The following is a 16,015-nucleotide window of genomic DNA, read 5'->3' as shown; positions in this document are numbered from 1 at the left end:
GTGTGCCCAAAATATAGTATAAATATTGTATAATTATTAGATGAAGCTTACCTGACACACTTGTCTAAATTGATGGGTCATGTGAAGGAAATGCTATACCCCCCCCCCCTCCAGCCACATCTAGCTGAGTAGATGGGTCACTATTGTCTAGACATGTACACATGTTCATGAAATTCAATAGATGGCCGTAATCACCCTCAGACACACCTGGCTAACTTGATGGGTCATGTAATCATCTGGCAAAGTAGAGTCTTTTGTTCAGACATCTAGCTAGCTAGCTAAACAATAAACTGACATAATCCCACCTCATACTACTACCAATACAAACATTGTCATAGCTGTAGTATGAATCAGTAGGTAGCTAAAGCTAAACAACCAGGTTCAATGTTAGCTAGCTAACATTAGGCTATAACTAGCAATGCAAATGGATTTCTGATTAGAATAATATTACTACACAGATCATACACGTGACTTTAGTTAGCGACCCGGAAAGCTAACGTTCGCTAGTTAGCTAACAGTATGCTTTAACTTGCAATGAAAAACGACTTTCTGACTAAATTTGAAACTTATATCTATAAATGTAGCTAGACTCTTACCTGTATACATGGATGAACGCTCACGGCAGACTGGAACCATTTAACTGTTTTGTTTGTAGCTACATCTTGTTTGGCCAGCGTTGTCAAGTCACTCAGGTTCACACTGACCGTGGCATGTGCAGAAAGTAGCCCATCACTTTTTCCAACTGTCAATAGTGCCTGCTAAATTCAGGGCATCAATGTTGTTGAGAAAAGTAGCAAAACTTTTGTAGTTCTCGATGGCTAACGTTAAATCTTTCAAAAACGGCACAGTAGAAAGGACTATCAACACATACTGAACAGCTCACGTTATAGACAGAAGCATGCTACATGACAGACCAATCCAAACTCATCTCCCGGATGTCCAACCCATCCATTATCTCAGCCAATCATGGCTAGCAGGAAGGTTCCTGCCTTTTTCCATGACTAAACCAACTATGCTCATAATTTAATGTTTTTATTTGTATTTATGGAATACAAGTGTTTTATTAAGGCACATGAAACTTCCAGAAGGCATTTCTGCCCAAAAACGCATTTTGATAAAAAATACATGTTTACGATCAAATGCCTCTCCTGTGAAGTACACTAACATTTGGTGTGATATTTGCTGTAACTTGGGCCTACACTAGAAAATCAGACAGCCTGTTCTCTCTAGGTATGACTGTTATCTTTTAGCCTGAAACTGGCTCACATCTGGGTCATTTCTAGACACAACATGTCAGCCTTTCTGGTGGAATGCCCATGCCCTAGAGGAGTCAGTCAACAATGTCTGACTCTTATGTCACCTTTCACGCTTGATTTACCTTGTTTTTTTTCTCCTTCTTCTCCTTTGTTGTAGCCTGAACAACAATGCAGACATACTGTACAAAATAGACCACATTTTGGGGCATGTCTGGCAACTGAACATTTTCATAAAACATATTATACATCACCATTGTCTGAAGCTGTCATGTTTGGTAGCATGTTTTGGCAGCAGATTGTTGGTTCACAGATGGACAGCTTTCCACTCAGTGGTCTCCAGAAGGAGCCAGGCTATGTCCCAGGCCAGGGAGAGGGGCATCTCTCACTCTCACAGGGGCATCTCTCACTCTCACAGGGGCATCTCTTACTCTCACAGGGGCATCTCTCACTCTCACAGTCTCTCACTCTCACAGTCTCTCACTCTCTCTCACTCACTCACTCTCTCTCACACACACACACACACACACACACACACACACACACACACACACACACACACACACACACACACACACACACACACACACACACACACACACACACACACACACACACACACACACACACACAAAATATAGATGTCTATCGAACACTCCAGTCTCTCACTGACAGAACTAGCTCTTGCACATTGAGTGTTCATCCTCATTTGTGTTTTGTCCTATGAGTGTGTTGTGGCATTGGTGCCTTCACTCCTGATGCACTTTCAGCTTTTGTCTGTTAACTGGCCTGGGATAATCCTCCCTCTCTGTCCCCTCAGAGTGCTGTCCTAACTCGCTGAGTGACCCTGACACAGTCACTGAGATCATGTTGGTCCCTGCTCATTATTGTCTGGCGGCCAAGCACCCCCACAATGGCCGTGCAGTTGCCCGCTCTGTTACCAGATGGTCTGAGATGCTATGTGTCAGAGAAACCATGTGAGGTAGCCATGCCTCCCTCTATAATCAGCCCACAATTCTTTGCAAACCCAGTCGGTGATACCTACTCATATCGATCCCTGTCCTCAAACCCGACTGAGGACATCCTCAGTGTAGAGCAACAGCCAGGTCTGTGTGTATTATTGCCGTCTCTCTCGGCACCAGCCATGGATGCTGTAATAAAAGGAACTGTTATTACCTGACAGTGTAATTTACCATCAGAGATTTACTAGAGTAATTTACCCCGGTGTCTCTCTTTATCTGTCTCTCTCTCTTTCTCTCTGTCTCTCTGGCGGTCAGTGTGAGTGAGTGACTGTGCTTATCGACTATCACGGAGGAGCAAAGCAATGCCTTTCTCACCACATCCATTTTACTGTTGTTTACCATGTACAGCACCTGCCCTAGAGCCACAAATAAACACGAGCCTCTTCACACCAATTGAGATGCTCTGTTAACGTATCTACCTGTCTGTTTCCATCAAAGCACACTGGTACACTATGAAACGTCTGCATAATGGATCTATTATGTAATGTACATCTGTACATCACAGGAGGTTGGTGGCACCTTAATTGGGGAGGACGGGAATGGTATCAAATACATCAAACATATGGTTTGTGTTTGATGCCGCTCCATTCCAGCCATTATTCTGAGCCGTCCTCCCCTCAGCAGCCTCCGCTGCTGTACATCTGACACTTTTCAGGGAGTCACCCAGCAGAACCCAGAGCTGAGAAGACTGCTGGATTTAATTCATATGGTTTTTGATGTGTAACAGGGTGGCCAACCCTAGCTCTTGGTGAGCTTCTAGCTACTTGTAGTAGGTATGCAGGCTTTTTCTCCAGCCCTGCTAAGTATGCAAGCTTAGTGGAACGAACTGCCCCTCGTACCGGCCATTCCCTTGTGCTGTCTGGGATATTTATCAACCTGTGTTTTTCTAGCTTTAATTTGACATGCTAATGATATGAGTCATACATCACAGGTTGAGCCTTACATAACAGTAGCAATAATAGACTATTAATACTGAAGGACAGAATATCGCCACTGATAGGCTACTTTGAGAGAAATCAGCTGAAACATGTACATTAAAGCCTCTTGGGTAGACTGATAAATGAATAACCCATTCTGTCCGTGAGGTTTACACTCTTCATTATTGTAGGCCTCAGTAGCCTAGCTCTGTCTGTTCGTGTTTGCATGAATTATACAGTATGGTCTAAAATTATTGACACCCTTGATAATGATGAGTAAGAATGACTCTATAAAATAAATAATTCAAATACTGAGCTATACTGTATGCACTTTTTTGTTGTTGAAATTATATTTTATAATAGAAAGAGATTTTGTTGAATATGTAATAATTTATTTGCTCAAAAGGTAGGGGTCAAAATTATTGACACCCCTAAAGATTATTATAAATAAAGTAGGGAAATCAAAATAAAGTAGTCAAAAGCATGTCTTGGGGGTATGATCTTTGATCCTCTAACGCTCTTACTCATCCTTATTCATGATTTATTCAGGACTATACGTAATCATGGTAGTATCCACATTAATATATTGTAGTGTTTATGTAGTGTTTAGAAACATACAAATTTCTTATTTTCAAATACAAAACTTTTGACTACTTCATAAGAATCTTTAGGGGTATCAATAATTTTGACCCCTACATTATTTAGATTTTTGTATTTCTTGTTAAACAAAATGTATTAACACAAAATAATATAATTTGTAATATGTACACGTAGGTAGGGGTAAAGTGACTATGCATAGATAATAAACATGAAGCCTTGACTAACGGTAGCCTGGTGGGTAGGAGCGTTGGGCCAGTAACCAAAAGGTTGCTGGATCGAATCCCTGAGATGACAATCTGTTGTTCTGCCCCTGAGCAAGGCAGTTAACCCACTGTTCCCCGGGTGCCGATGCCGTGGATGTCGATTAAGGCAGCCTCCCACACCTCTCTGATTCAGAGGGGTTGGGTTAAATGCGGAAGACACATTTCAGTTGAATGCATTGTTGTACATCACCCTTTCCCTTTGCTTTTCTTTACAATCCTATATAGCTAGCAGTCTAGTGATGTATGAATGATTCCTAGTGTGCCCTTGACAAAGTATAATTATTCCACACAATAAGAAAACGATCAGGTGTGCCACATTAATACTTTATGTAAGAGCTTATGTCATGATATGAGACTTCAAAGTGTTGGAGAATAAAGCTCTCACAACTCCAATAGTCAAAGATGAAGGTTTAATTCTAATTTGCGTTTAATATGTTCCCTACACAAAGCTATTGTATAGTGTGGGTATCTACAAGATGAATGGCTTTGAATCAAGAATCATTTTGTCGGAATTGTTGTCTTGCTCTTTAGCGATGAGAGGGACTACAAAACAACTGTATTTTTAAATAATTTTTTTATTATTTCCAAACAAAACACTTAATTTGTTTTAGACCAGCCTCTTTTTACCCCGGTATCTTCAGTTCAAAACAGCAGGCTCTCTTTCCCATCACAACACTTGTCAGGCTATTGTGTTGCAGCTTAGAACCACCGTGGGAAGGAAGGATTTTCAAATGGCAAAGTTTTACGACTAAGTCGTTTTTCAAATCTCATCCCTGTCTCGTTTCAGGTGAAATACAAAAAGGACTTTGAGGATAGCAAAGGCAGAGGCTTCAGCATTGTATCTGACACACCAGAGCAACAGAGACTGAGGAAGACACAGGAGCAGATCAGTAATGTATGCTTCTGTGTGGTCACTTCCTCTATATCCCCTGGTCTCCATGGTTACCCCTCCTTCCTCTTCCTGTCCTTGTTACCTCATCACACCCCTGACCTTAGTGTGGGTGTCCTGTTTGTACTGTTGTGGGGAGTCTGTCAATGTTACGTAATGTGGAGGAATGGAGGAGAGGAAAATGTCTGAACTGTGTGTGTGTGTGTTTGTGTGTGTGTGAGAGAGAAGTGGAGCATGAAAGCTGGACGAGTGTGTGAATCAGAGGGTGCATTTTGGTCACTGAGTGAAATCACGGGTTTGCACAACACACAAACACACACTCAACATACAGTATGCTCCTCTCTCTCTTTCTTCTCTTATCTGGTTCTATCAACTCCTAATCTCTCTTCTGTATCACAGGCTACATTGAAATAATACACGTACAGAATGTCTACCTTTTCATAATGACACCCACACATGCACACACTACAGTACTGGTAAGTGCACGAGGGGCCTTCACACGGCCAGCCTCAGTTTATGTAGATGACATATAACAGTTAAGCGGTGCCAGTGAACATCCCTGTCCCAACCCCTCGACTCAAGAGTATGCTGAGAAATGTGCCGCCAAACGAATTCAACACTCCTATCAGGTGAGAAATCATCCTCGGGTGCATCTCAATAGTCTAATTTGGCTTCCTCTCCTCTCCTCGTTTCCTTTATCTGCTACATAAGACAGTGTGGGTGAGTCCACATGGGCGATTCCTACTAGGGAGGTCCTGCTGTCAAGTGTTTTCACATCAGTTCAAAGGAAAGGAGACAAGGAAAGGACACTGCTTTAGACTAATGACGTTGTCTCTTGTCTTGGGTACCCTTTAAATACAACACACTAGGGGCTCTATTCAGTCCTTGGCGCTGAAGATCCGCTTCATAGCGCGATTAACAATTAAAGGCAATGTTCCCACCATCGCAGAGACTTCACTCATGGTAAACGCTGCATATCTCAGGAATTACCTTTACATTTTAATGCAGGTCTTCCGCGACACTAAAGTGATACGGATTGAATCCAGCCCTTACTCTTCTAGATACTGTATGTTATGTGTCTAACTAATTCGCTCCTCCCTTGTACTATATTGATGAAATAAGGTCACTGATCAGTTAGGAACTCCCCTCACCTGGTTGTCTAGGTCTTAATTGGACACACTGAAAGGAGAAACCAAAAACCAGCAGACACTCAGCCCTCCATGGAATGAGTTTGTCACCACTGTTGTATTTGCTCTCACCATATCTGATTTTAGTGCCCGCAGGTCCTCCAGGGGGAGGATAGGGTTACGGGCGCCATCGTCCCAGATGTGGCACATTGACCCACTGCTGATCCAGGTAAGCGAGCCCCACTCACTGCCCAGGGCCAACTCGCCTGACCGTGTGATTGCATTATTCCTGCTGTGTAAACCCACCCTGTGTAAACCCACCCATATTACCGTGGATACATCTACCTCCTTCATTAACTAACACATCAGAGCACACGTGGAGGGCACTCTGAAACCAACGCTTGGTTCTGTTACCAGGAGAACACTGAAACCTATAGGAAATTCTTTGTTCTGTTGTTTTTTACTCTAAAAAGTGCTATCAGAGAGGAGCATATCAATACTGCTAGTCTAATCCAAATACCAGCCTAATAAATCTTTATTATACAACATCCATTAAATGCATGTGTGTGCCATCTAGCACTATTGGCAGGTTTTCAGGGCCTAAAAGCAGCGTGCCAGAGCATGAGACATCTATCCTTCTGCTAATGCTACATTACCCTCAGGTTTAGCTGCTAATGCTAGTTAGCGGCTAATGCTACATTACGCTCAGGTTTAGCTGCTAATGCTAGTTAGTGGCTAATGCTACATTACCCTCAGGTTTAGCTGCTAAAGCTAGTTAGCGGCTATTGCGACAATATCCTCAGGTTTAGCTGATAAAGCTACATTAGCCTCAGAACAACATGTACACGGTTGACTTGTATATGAATGCTATAGTACTGAGACAGGGTTGAATGCCTTCTGTTTCTGCATCATGGCTAGTATGACGCTAAGAATTCAGAGCGGTGGCCTCCCAAAATACACATCCACTCCCCCACTTCTACCGCACTGGCCCAGAATCCTCTGGCGTGGTTTTCAACCACATATGGGTTGTTACGGGCTCTTTTTAGCTGCACCACGCCTACCAGTCTTACCCAGTTATCAAATCCCAAATAACATGGAAAAACATGCATGGGGTTATTTATACAAACAGTATTCCCATATGCATCAGCAACTTCATCATACATACAGTTGAAGTCGGAAGTTTACATACTTAGGTTGGAGTCATTAAAACTCGTTTTTTAAACCACTCAACCACCAAATTTCTTGTTAACAAACTATAGTTTTGGCAAGGCGGTGAGGACATCTACTTTGTGCATGACACAAGTCATTTTTCCAACAATTGTTTACAGACAGATTATTTCACTTATAATTCACTGTATCACAATTCCAGTGGGTCAGAAGTTTACATACACTAAGTTGACTGTGCCTTTAACCAGCTTGGAAAATTCCAGAAAATGATATCATGGCTTTAGAAGCTTCTGATAGGCTAATTGACATAATTTGAGTCAATTGGAGGTGTACCTGTGGATGTATTTCAAGGCCTACCTTCAAACTCAGTGCCTCTTTGTTTGACATCATGGTTAAATCAAAAGAAATCAGCCAAGACCTCTGAAAAAACTGAAGCCCTCCACAAGTCTGGTTCATCCTTGGGAGCAATTTCCAAGCACCTGAAGGTACCACGTTCATCTGTACAAACAATAGTACGCACGTATAATCACCATGGGACCATGCAGCCGTCATACCGCTCAGGAAGGAGGCGTGTTCTGTCTCCTAGAGATGAATGTACTTTGGTGCGAAAAATGCAAATCAATCCCAGAACAACAGCAAAGGACCTTGTGAAGATGCTGGAGGAAACGGGTACAAAAGTATCTATATCCACAGTACAACGAGTCCTATATTGACATAATCTGAAAGGCCACTCAGCAAGGAAGAAGCCACTGCTCCAAAACCACCAATAAAAATCCACACTACGGTTTGCAACTGCACATGGGGACAAAGATCGTACTTTTTGGAGAAATGTCCTCTGGTCTGATGAAACAATAATAGAACTGTTTGGCCATAATGACCATCGTTATGTTTGGAGGAAAAAGGGGGAGGCTTGCAAGCCGAAGAACACCATCTCAACGGTTAAGCAGGGGGTGGCAGCATCATGTTGTCAGGGTGCGTTGCTGCAGCAGGGACTGGTGCACTTCACAAAATAGATGGCATCATGAGGGAGGGAAATTATGTGGATATATTGAAGCAACTTCTCAAGACATCAGTCAGGAAGTTAAAGCTTGGTCGCAAATGGGTCTTCCAAATGGACAATGACCCCAAGCATACTTCCAAAGTTGTGGCAAAATGGCTTAAGGACAACAAAGTCAAGGTATTGGACTGGCCATCACAAAGCCCTGACCTCAATCCCATAGAACATTTGTGGGCAGAACTGAAAAAGCGTGTGCGAGCAAGGAGGCCTACAAAACTGACTCAGTTACACCAGCTCTGTCAGGAGGAATGGGACAAAATTCACCCAACTTATTGTGGGAAGCTTGTGGAAGGCTACCCGAAACGTTTGACCCAAGTTAAACAATTTAAAGGCAATGCTACCAAATAGTAATTGAGTGTATGTAAGCTTCTGACCCACTGGGAATGTGATGAAATAAATATAAGCTGAAAAAATCATTCTCTCTGCTATTATTCTGACTTTTCACATTCTTAAAATAAAGTGGTGATCCTAACTGACCTAAGACAGACATAATAATTTTTACTCTGATTAAATGTCAGGAATTGTGAAAAACTGAGTTTAAATATATTTGGCTAAAATGTATGTAAACTTCCGACTTCAACTGTACACGGACATGCAGTAGCTGTTTTGAATTATCCCTAATTTGAACATAACTGGATAGAAATCCATTTTGTGTTGCGTTGATTATGGGACTCCTTTTCCTTTTAATCTAACCAGAAAATAAAATTGTATTTGGGATTGGTTGTTTATGTTAATGCTGTCCATAGGAGGGGTGCTAGTCCCACTCTAAAGGCTGTCCCATCCCTGTTTCCCCCCTCTGTGATCTCCATGGCCAATCTAAAGCATTCCTTAGCCCTTACTCTCCTGATACCCCCAGAAACTGTGTTGCACTGTGGCATTTAGAACTTGTGCCCCTTCTAAAAGAGTAGGATTACCTGTTATATTTTTTTTATTTAAATAGGCAAGTCAGTTAAGAACAAATTCTTATTTACAATGACGGCCTAGGAACAGTGGGTTAACAACAGATTTTTACCTTGTCAGCTCGGGGATTCGATCTAGCAACCTTCCGGTTACTAGTCCAACGCTCTAACCACTAGGCTACCTGCCGCCCCACCTGTGCGAATACAGGATGAGTAAGTTATAAATAAATACATTTTAGCTTTTGTCAAGATCATGTTAAGAAACAAACATAAGGTGACTTACTGTAAATCAAGGATTTTAGTTCTCATACTGCATCCCCAATTTACTGCTAACGGACCGAGGCAGTCGATTTGCAATCAGTACTTTATAAATAGTGCTGATGTGATGTATCAAAAGCACAGGCTTTTGTGGCTCTGATGTAAAATGTGACTAAATGGAAAGTAGCGATAGTGTTCACACGAGGTGAAGTACAGCGTGACCACATGATTGGCCCTCATGTATGTTTGTTTTGGATTTTTCTGCAAGCGATGTTGACAGAGCTTCAAAGGAGACAATGATGGGTCGAAACTTTCACATTTTATCTCTCGATTTTGGCTGTTTGGTCCCCCTTTGAAATGGTTGAGTGAACTTAGCGGCCAGATGGCTGCCCTATTAAGCCAGCATCTGACACCCTACTAAAAAAACGAATACAAATAATTTTGGTTCATGCCACCCTGTTCATTCTACTGTATGAACGGGCCTGTTCATGCTACTGTATGGACGGGCGCACTATTCTTTCAGCCCAAACCTCACTCCACAATGTAAAGTCCAAACCTGAGGTTTTGTTTTCTTCCAAATTCTTTGAGCATTTTAATTGAGCCTGCCTGGAGTGCCAGATGGTAGGGATTTGCACATTTGGGACCATTCCATTGATTCCAGCTCAATCTGGCGAAGCTGAAGTGTTTAAAAGAAAACAAATACAGATTGAACCCAGTTCTCGTGCAACATCATTGTCTTCATAAATTACCCTCTAAAGAGCAGTGCATATTGTGAACCACATTACTGAAACCTCATTACCTCCAACATATAATCTGCCATAGTGACCTGCAGTGCTATTTAGGCGAGAAGCCTAATGAATGACTTTCACAGTCAATGTGGTGCTCATCTATCTCGGGAATGTCGTGTGTCACAGGAGAACCCAACCAGAGACCTATAAGGCTTCTCCTCTCCAAACCTAAAGGACTGCTAAGATGTTATTTGCTCCATAGTACTACAATTCAATGAACTAATTGATGGTTGAATTGCTACAGTCCACAACCTTGGCTTCCCTGGGCCATATGAATAACTCTGTCAGCGATGGAGAAAGGTTTAGGTCACTGACAGTACTCTCAACTGTAAATTAATATTGATGAGCTGGCAATATCATCCCAGTTTACCTTTACTGGTAGTCGTGGCAGAATTGTAAAAGTCTGTTTCTATTAGATTAGACAGTGGCCAGGGATGACACATGGCTGTCAGTGATTGTTTTTCCACTGTAATAGCCTCGACTGTGTTGAGTACCCCAAAACATGCACACTTCTTGCTGTTTCCTAGAATCTACTTTGTAGTGATTGCAGAGTAGAAGTTGTGCATAGGTGGGTGGACATGAGGTAATGAGAGTGATGACTGATTTCAGTCAGAAAAACTTAACCCTTCACAGTATCCTATAAATTCACAGTATCTTCCTGGGGTTTATTATGGATCCCCATTAGTTCCTGCCAAGCAGCTACTCTTCCTGAGGTCCAAACACATTAAGGCACTTACATTACATATAAAACAGTACATCATATAACATTATTACACCATGACATGTTTAAAATACAAAATGTATAATACCACCACACAACAATTTTACTAATAGCCATTGCATGCTCTACAAACAATGTTGAATTGTTCTGTCCTTTGTGTCTTCAAAATCCCTAACAATTTTTTCCCTAACACACTTACTAAGAAGTAAACACATTGGTTTCAGTTCCTCTCAGGTAAACCAGAGAAAGAAAAGGTATGTATAGCAAGCCTGAAATTCACATATTCATCTACACAGCGAAACAAGTATTATACAACTCAGGGGTGTCAAACATACGGCCCGCGGGTGCTTTGAGCTAAAAGGTGAGGGCTCTATTGTGTTGAGGCTGAATAAAGGTGAGGGCTCTGCTACCACAGCTCTGCTCAGTGCCTTTGAGATAAGAGCCCAGGCACATGACCGCATGCAGGAAGAATAGGGCCTTCTTTAACTGACTGCCCATGGACGACCTCTCTGCTAATAGGGAGTGCAGACATGTTGCTAGAGCTATTAACTGGCACACTGCGGTTCCACAGGATCTAGTTTTGAAAGACAGGCATTCTTCAGATTAGAATGTCAATGTGTTATATTTATTTGCCATCTCTTTGACGTTTCTGTGTAATTTCAATGGATAGAAGCCAGGGCATTGAGAGCAATGCGAAACAACTTGATTTCTTTGTCTTTTAGAGAACTGTAATTTACTGTATGCTGACGACTTTGCACCTACAAGTGAATTTCCTCATATTCCATCTTGGCAGGATTCATAATAACAACAAGTGCTGCTTGTTGCAACATGAGTCACTGGGCCAAATTGAATTTCCTCACTGTAGAGTCACTGGTATCAAGATTTGGTTCCAAATGGGTCTGTCATCCAGTTAAAGCTAGCTTTCTTTGTGCCATACAAACCCAATGCTACCCTATTCCACTACATATAATAAGAAGAGAAAACCTCCCACAGTATTGGTGCCTAAAGCCCTATATTTAGGGGTCAATTATGGTAATAGTCAGATCTAAATTAGGGATATTGAATGTTAACGTTAATTAATTGTGTTCTGCATCCAATCAGCTTGTTTGGAGACTGAGTGGGAGGATGGCAGTGTAAAGCGCTCTGGTAATATTATTCTCATGCCAACTCCTCCATATCTGCTTTATTGGCCTCAACTTTTCACTCCCCTCCACTGGTCTCTTCATTCTGTCATGGTTACCCTTAAGGTCAGGCCAGTGAAGGTTTTTTGTAAGGTTAAAGGTTGAAGGTTAAGGAGGGTGTTGCCTTTTTGGACTTGCACTTGTTATCTCAAATAACTAAAATACTTTGGTTATTAGAGGACACGTCTGGATTGGGACATTCCATCCAGTGTGCAACACCTTTCCTGAACCTCCTCACCCTCCCACCCTTAGGACTGGCCCTCTGATTCACATGTATGGCATCACCATTGATAACGCCCTAAGTGGGGTCTAAATCGGGAAAGCGGGGATGATAAGGAGTACCCAACATAGAGTCGAGAGGGAGAGTTGAGCCAGAAAACGAAATCCTTCCAGAACAGCGTTTTGACTCTTAGGCTTGGCTACATTTACATTACCTGCCTCAAAACCATCTATTTTGTGTGTTTTACTGTTTTCTTTACCCAGAAGTCACCTAGATGGAAGAAACGTCAGAGGAAACGGGCAGCTTGATGGAAGAAACGTTGGAAAAAGCTCTCACCTCGATGGAAGGAACATTGGTGGAAACGGTCACCTTGATGGAAGAAACGGGCACATTGATGGATGGAACGTCGGAGGAAACGGTCACCTTGATGGATGAAACGTCGGAAGAAACGGTCACCTTGATGGATGGAATGTCAGAGGAAACGGTCACCTTGATGGATGGAATGTCAGAGGAAACGGTCACCTTGATGGAAGGAACGTCAGAGGAAATGGTCACCTTGATGGAAGGAACGTCGGAGGAAACGGTCACCTTGATGGAAGGAATGTCAGAGGAAACCGTGTCGGGAGAAGCAGTGGTGGGCAAGCGTGCTACAGGACGAGTCACCTGGATAGAAGAACCATCGGAGGAAACGGTGCTGGGAGAAGCAGCGGTGGACGAGCATGGCACAGAAGGGGCAGTCGAGGTGAGAAAGCCAGTTGGCATTGCCCCGGCCTGTGTGTCTTTCTGATGACCTTGGCACAGACTGGCACGCTTTTCTAAAGCTGCGGGGGGATTTCTACCTACTGTAGCTATGTGCTTTGTTCTCCTGTCAGGCCTCGACTGCTAAGCCCGTCTTGCGCAGACCCAGTGTGCATGTCGCCAGGAGGTGCAGTGTTCTAGCAAGTGACGTAAGTAGGATTCATCCTCTGTGTTCTCTAATACAGCCTGTTGTAATTGTGCAAAGTTGTGGCAGGATTCACTGCAGTGTCCAGTAATGGGTTATAGCCACCTGTAAAGGATTTGGAGGAAAACCCTTGAGGGATTTAGTCATGCCTCCACCACAGCCCCACAGATGAAGAGGCTTGTTGGCCAATCTGGGGATAATTAATCTGGACTGAAATGAGAGGGTGGACCCTTTTTTGTGCTCAACACCCCTAGGAGATAGAGATTACTATGGATGCTAAGCTCAAAGAGAGGTGAGTCTGGCGTCTGAAGGTGTCCTAAAATAGTACTTCTATTACTAGATAGGAAAGGCACATGGGAACCAAACAAGCCTAGAAATGTATAGATTAAATCAGAACTCCCTCCCTCTGCTCCAACTCAGAAGATAACTTTACTTTTGAATAACCATGGTGATATGATCCCTCAAATGAAATTAGTTCTTTATGGCTTTCAAAGGGAAGGAAGTACAGTTTGTGTTGCCTGCCCATTAGATAAGAAGCCATATCTAGTAAAGAAGAACGTAGCAACCATTTTGGATTTCAGCTGCTTATCATTCAGAAGCCCCCGCCTCCTAATTTTTCCTCTGGTCATATGGAGAAAAAAAGTGAGGGCGGGATGACTGGTTAGAGAGGTTTGCGATTGGCCATTTGAATGTTTCCTTGTTGTCCGTCAACATAATAAACCAATTATTTTGCACCATAAATCTGCATAATTACTTATTAACCATCTGTGATGTAGAATAATTCCGACATGTCTGAAAGTGCTCTCTAATTATGACACCCACCACTTAGTGGAGATAAAACTTTTAGCAACTGCTGGCCATACAATTTCACACGAGCGGAGAAGCACTCTGGCTATTTGAATACTTTTGGCAGGAAAAAAATGATTGTTGAAACATGATTACAGGACATAAATAATTAACATTCTGACACTACAGTATATTACTTCCGTGTAGTTTTATTATATTTTGTGTTGTCTTTTCCTCTCTCTTCAGTGTCTGAGTCCCCTAGTTGAATAAATGGAAAGACCATCTCTATTCCCCCTGTTCTGGAGATGTAGAAGCTTTTTTTTGCCTGACTTTTTGCTGGTAAAATGTAGAAGGTCAAATATATGCCCCCATTGTAATGCCATGCCAGTGGTTAGTACAGTGTCCAAATGGAAAAGCATTGATCAGCAGTATCAGCCAGAGGAACATTTGTCTAGCTGAGCTTTTGTCTGCTTCATGTTGTAGCTACAATAGACACTGTAACACAACCGGTACAGTCAGACAACGTGCCAAGCAGACCCATACACTTAAGTTACTGTATTCATTAGTAATGAGCTCTTAGTGCACGGTCACCCATATAAAGTGCCTTATTAGTTTATTAGCTTCCAACTGGCTCATTCATCCACTCTCCCCCCCTTGTAACTATTCCCCAGGTCGTTGCTGTAAATGAGAATGTGTTATCAGTCAATTTACCTGGTAAAATAAATGTGTCATTACCTAATTACTGTAGCTTGCAATAAGCTTATTTTCAACAATTATGAGGCCCAACATATCAGCTGTCATCCTACAGGTTTTAACCCTCTGCAGACTCTAACTATGTGCTTTGTTCTCCTGTCAGGCCTCGGCTGCTAAGCCCGTCTTACCCGAACCCGGTTTTGCCAGGAGATGCAGTGTTCTGGCAAGTGACGTAAGTAGGATTCATCCTGTCTGTTCTTTAATACAGCCTGTTTTTTTTGTGGGAGGATGTGGCAGGATTGACTCAGTGTCCAGTAATGGGGTGTAGCCACCTGTAAAGGTTTTGTAGGAAAAGCAGCCTGTGTAGATAACGATATGCTGAAAACGGTATGCTTTGTATCGACCTGTATTTTACGGTTTGTCATGACCATGTTATTAAAGTAATAAAGTTGTCCTTCAAATATTGTGGGTGGTGGTGGGCCTAAGAAAGACAAAAGAACAAAACATAACACTGCTACCTGCTACCCTGTAGGTGAAGTACAAGGAGGGTTATGAGAAATCCAAGGCCCAGAACCTCTTCATTCCTGATGTAGAGTTTCAGCATTCCAAGAACATCAACGCTTTCATCTCTGAGGTGAGTTGTGTGTTGTTAACATCATTCTCTGTCTCTCTCTCTCTCTCGCTCTCCTCCTATCGCTCTCCCTCTCCCCTGTCCTTGGCACCTTGGCAAACCGCAGAGACACAACACATTCCTCAGCACTGAGCTTTGTCATTCCAGTCACAGTGTCTGTCAGCCCTGTGATAGAAAGGTATTGTTTTGGAGCTCTGCTTGTGGATAGACTGTCCTGTCGATTGTCAACAGGCCCTAGTTGCACTTTTATAGTGCATTCCGCTCCTGTCAACACACACATTCATAACACACATACACGCACCCACACACATACATTATGCACATAAGCAGACAAACAAGACGAACAGTTGACTGAATAAAACTGACATCAATATTCAACACTGATGCTTCACCTGAAGCTCTCACAAGATTATATGCATCTATTAAGGTGACCTTTCACTGTGAAAAAGGCTTGGCTGGTCTTTTAAACATGGAGTGTCGATAGAAGCAAAGTCATTTTTTTACGCTTGGCCCAACATCCTAAAAGCGTAAAAACAGTATTGCATCCTTTCCTCTGGTTATTTCCTTATCATTTTAAGTAGTTTTTCTCACAAGCACTTT

The 16,015-nt window shown here is 42.4% G+C and overlaps 2 protein-coding genes across 12 annotated transcripts in view; both read left to right on the top strand.

Moving 5' to 3' along the window:
* Positions 1 to 5,265, top strand: part of LOC139531697 (LIM zinc-binding domain-containing Nebulette-like) — a 48,586-nt gene extending 43,321 nt beyond the window's left edge. For both annotated transcript variants that reach the window (XM_071328394.1, XM_071328395.1), the window contains exon 4: positions 4,843 to 5,265. In XM_071328394.1, coding sequence (XP_071184495.1) covers positions 4,843 to 5,133 — 291 coding nt within the window. In that variant the 3' untranslated portion in view covers positions 5,134 to 5,265. The remainder of the gene's footprint in view (positions 1 to 4,842) is intronic.
* A 901-nt stretch (positions 5,266 to 6,166) lies between these two features.
* LOC139531695 (nebulin-like) overlaps positions 6,167 to 16,015 on the top strand; it is a 63,166-nt gene continuing 53,317 nt past the window's right edge. For 2 of the 10 annotated variants that reach the window (XR_011666413.1, XM_071328393.1), the window contains exons 1-4: positions 12,496 to 13,104; positions 13,235 to 13,309; positions 14,948 to 15,016; positions 15,317 to 15,418. Coding sequence is in view for 7 of the 10 variants with exons in the window: in XM_071328393.1 (XP_071184494.1) it covers positions 12,637 to 13,104; positions 13,235 to 13,309; positions 14,948 to 15,016; positions 15,317 to 15,418 (714 nt within the window). In the remaining 3 variants the exon portion in view is untranslated. Of the gene's footprint in view, positions 6,301 to 12,495; positions 13,105 to 13,234; positions 13,310 to 14,947; positions 15,017 to 15,316; positions 15,419 to 16,015 lie in introns of those variants that run through there. The other 8 variants (XR_011666411.1, XR_011666412.1, XM_071328390.1 and 5 more) reach the window with 5 other exon arrangements.

Source organism: Salvelinus alpinus, chromosome 10 (assembly GCF_045679555.1).
Source record: "Salvelinus alpinus chromosome 10, SLU_Salpinus.1, whole genome shotgun sequence".
NCBI lineage: Eukaryota > Metazoa > Chordata > Actinopteri > Salmoniformes > Salmonidae > Salvelinus > Salvelinus alpinus.
Note: the sequence above shows the minus strand (reverse complement) of the source record. Positions and strands in the feature narration are given on the sequence as shown.